General features: G+C 54.5%; 1 protein-coding gene across 1 annotated transcript in view; it reads right to left on the bottom strand.

Moving 5' to 3' along the window:
• The window catches only part of EMH_0010330 (uncharacterized protein), a gene marked incomplete at both ends in the record, with an annotated part of 2,508 nt that overhangs the window by 523 nt on the left and 1,776 nt on the right, over window positions 1-209 (bottom strand). Inside the window, one exon of the mRNA XM_013498914.1 lies at window positions 37-201. Within this exon, the coding sequence (XP_013354368.1) occupies window positions 37-201 (165 nt within the window). The remainder of the gene's footprint in view (window positions 1-36; window positions 202-209) is intronic.

The following is a 209-nucleotide window of genomic DNA, read 5'->3' as shown; positions in this document are numbered from 1 at the left end:
CATCATCAACTGCAATGGCTTCTGAGGTGTACGTACAGCTCACACTGCTTGTTTCTGCTTCTGCATCAACGATCTCTACAAGTTCGGGTGCAGACGTTGACAGAGCAGCAGACCCTGAAACCTGCTGCTGCTGCTGCTGCTGCTGCTGCTGCTGCTGCTTGTTGCTGCAGTTTGCTGCTGCTAAGCTGCTGACGGCCAGAGCTGTGAGC

Source organism: Eimeria mitis, genomic scaffold (assembly GCF_000499745.2).
Source record: "Eimeria mitis Houghton genomic scaffold, Emh_scaff382, whole genome shotgun sequence".
NCBI lineage: Eukaryota > Apicomplexa > Conoidasida > Eucoccidiorida > Eimeriidae > Eimeria > Eimeria mitis.
Note: the sequence above shows the minus strand (reverse complement) of the source record. Positions and strands in the feature narration are given on the sequence as shown.